Source organism: Malania oleifera, chromosome 10 (genome assembly GCF_029873635.1).
Source record: "Malania oleifera isolate guangnan ecotype guangnan chromosome 10, ASM2987363v1, whole genome shotgun sequence".
NCBI lineage: Eukaryota > Viridiplantae > Streptophyta > Magnoliopsida > Santalales > Ximeniaceae > Malania > Malania oleifera.
The window spans coordinates 37,666,672-37,668,826 of NC_080426.1; the positions used below are offsets into that span (position 1 = coordinate 37,666,672).

Genomic DNA, 2,155 nt, shown 5'->3' on the forward strand with positions numbered 1-2,155 from the left:
TAATTAGCATATTATTTAAAAACAAATATATGTATATGTATGTATATATGTATGTTTACATAAAAAATCTCTCAAGCCAATTCCTGACTTAGGCATCGGAGCGATCCCTCGGAGTACACCCCAGGTCCTCCAAGCCTTACTTATTTATCTCTTTTCAGGTGGTTGTGATTAGGGATCGTGAAGGTCATTCAATTTTTGGCTGCAACATATATAATGTTTTATTTCAGTATTAGAATTATAAGCGCTCTTTAATTAACAAACATAGCCTAATTAAATTGAAAGAGAAAATAGGGATTCTTGAGAAACAAACATAGCTTTTTCCATCATAGTTATTAGTTATACCACACTAGTTTACACATACACACTTGTTTGCATGTACATTGCATGGAAACAACGACATTTAATTTAATTAATCTGCCATTTGCCACAATTGCCAGGGCATAAATACAATATGAACATTGAGAAAGAGAAAGGTACGTAGATTTAAATCTATGCATATAATATATCTTCTGCTAATGTTAACCCAACTAATAAAAATAAGACAATGAAAACTCTCTTTTTTCTATAGTTAATGAAGTCAGCTAATATATCTTCTTGCTTGAGCCCTTCTGGTTGACGAAGTCAGCTATTACCTTTTAAAGAAGAAGAAGAAGAAGAAGTAGACGATGTTGATATGGTAAGAACAATATTTTCTATCTGATGTACAGTAAGCAGGAAATACAAGGCAATATCAAAACATAAAATCCAGCAGCGTATATATATAAATATATATATGTGAACCTAACTAGGATTTTGATCAAGGCTAGCTCAGTTACTAGCCACAAGAACTCGATCTTAATAATGTTGTTCTCTTTCTGATGGTACATCAGAACCTTCTGGCCACAGACTGATCGATCCCTCGAATATATATATATATATATCGATAAAATATCGAGAAATTAATAACTAGCAAGAGGAAAATGAGGGATTAAGTAATACAAGTTATGGATGGAGGAGAAATTAACTAATTAAAATGGGCGCACTTGCTTGCTTGGTCTTCACCATGAATCAGTTGTGAGAAGGAGGGTGTGTCTTTGGCGGCGAGTAGTCGGAGTTAAACCCTGGTTGCTCCTTCACAGGGTTTTTATTGTGAGGCAAGCGCCAGGTGACCGAAGCACGATCAGACTCTTGTTGATTAGCAGCTGCAGCACCCTTCTCAACTTTCGATTTTCTTGGACCGGCCCGCGAATCATCTATCGCCTTTTGTTCACGATCTTCATGGACCATTTTGCTCTCACCCCTACAATTAGCCTTTACTTGTTCCTTTGATGATGATGATGATGATAATGATGATGATGATGATGATGATGAAGAAGAAGAAGAAGAAGAAGAAGAAGAAGAAGAAGAAGAAGAAGAAGAAGAAGAAGGGTTTGCCTTCGCTGGCAAAACTGAAATCTTAGAGAGACCCAACAGTACTTTCTTTTCATTCTGCATATGAAAATCAAAACCCAGATTTTAATTAATATTGCGAGACCGATCGAAGAAGCTACAAATTAATTCAATGATAAAGTACTTCTTGCACCAACGTACGTACCTTGGAGGTGAGAGGGGGTTTTTTTTCTTTGTGGATGTCGCTGGGACGCCGGGCATTACAATTACTTGCATGCAGAGAAAAAGAAAGAAAGAGGAAAAGGAGGAGAGGAGAAAGAATATTATTTGACATGGGAGTAGATAGCTAGCAGCTGCTTAAGAGAAAAATGAATTGCTCTGAAGGGTTTTGCAATTGGCAAGCAGTCTGTTTAGACGTTTGATGTTGAAGATAGCTCTAGCTAGAGCTGTGGGGGGTGGGAGCAGGGTGGGAGTAGGTCTTTTTGTTTTTTTGTATGGAAAGAGAACGTGGGCAATAAATGCAGATGGATTTTAGTAGGAAGCTAGAGAGTAATTTGAGTAATTTGAGGTCGGATGTGTATGGAGGGAAAATGAAGATATGGGTGGCCTCCCTTCTCTGTCTAACTTTGATCTCCCACCTCTCTGTCAATTTGGAGGACTGATTGGGACCCCGAAAGAGAAGCTACTGCCCACTTACTCCCTCCAAATATATTGAGGGAGGGAGAGAGAGAGAGAGAGAGAGAGAGAGAGAGAGAGAGAGAGTTCTTCGTTGGAATTGACACACCCA

General features: G+C 38.2%; 1 protein-coding gene across 1 annotated transcript; it reads right to left on the reverse strand.

Moving 5' to 3' along the window:
- Nucleotides 1-914: 914 nt before the first annotated feature.
- Nucleotides 915-1,739, reverse strand: LOC131166284 (uncharacterized). Its single transcript, XM_058124687.1, has 2 exons — nt 1,574-1,739; nt 915-1,467 (listed from the first exon to the last, which is right to left on the reverse strand). The coding sequence occupies exons 1-2, from the start codon at nt 1,700-1,702 to the stop codon at nt 1,048-1,050; spliced, it is 549 nt and encodes a 182-aa protein (XP_057980670.1). The 5' UTR covers nt 1,703-1,739; the 3' UTR covers nt 915-1,047.
- Nucleotides 1,740-2,155: the final 416 nt, after the last annotated feature.

Coding starts and splice junctions, on each gene's coding strand:
- LOC131166284 (XM_058124687.1), bottom strand. CDS start 1,702: ATGTCAAATAATATTCTTTCTCCTCTCCTCCTTTTCCTCTTTCTTTCT. Junction 1,468..1,573: donor AACCCCCTCTCACCTCCAAG/GTACGTACGTTG, acceptor TTTCATATGCAG/AATGAAAAGAAAGTACTGTT.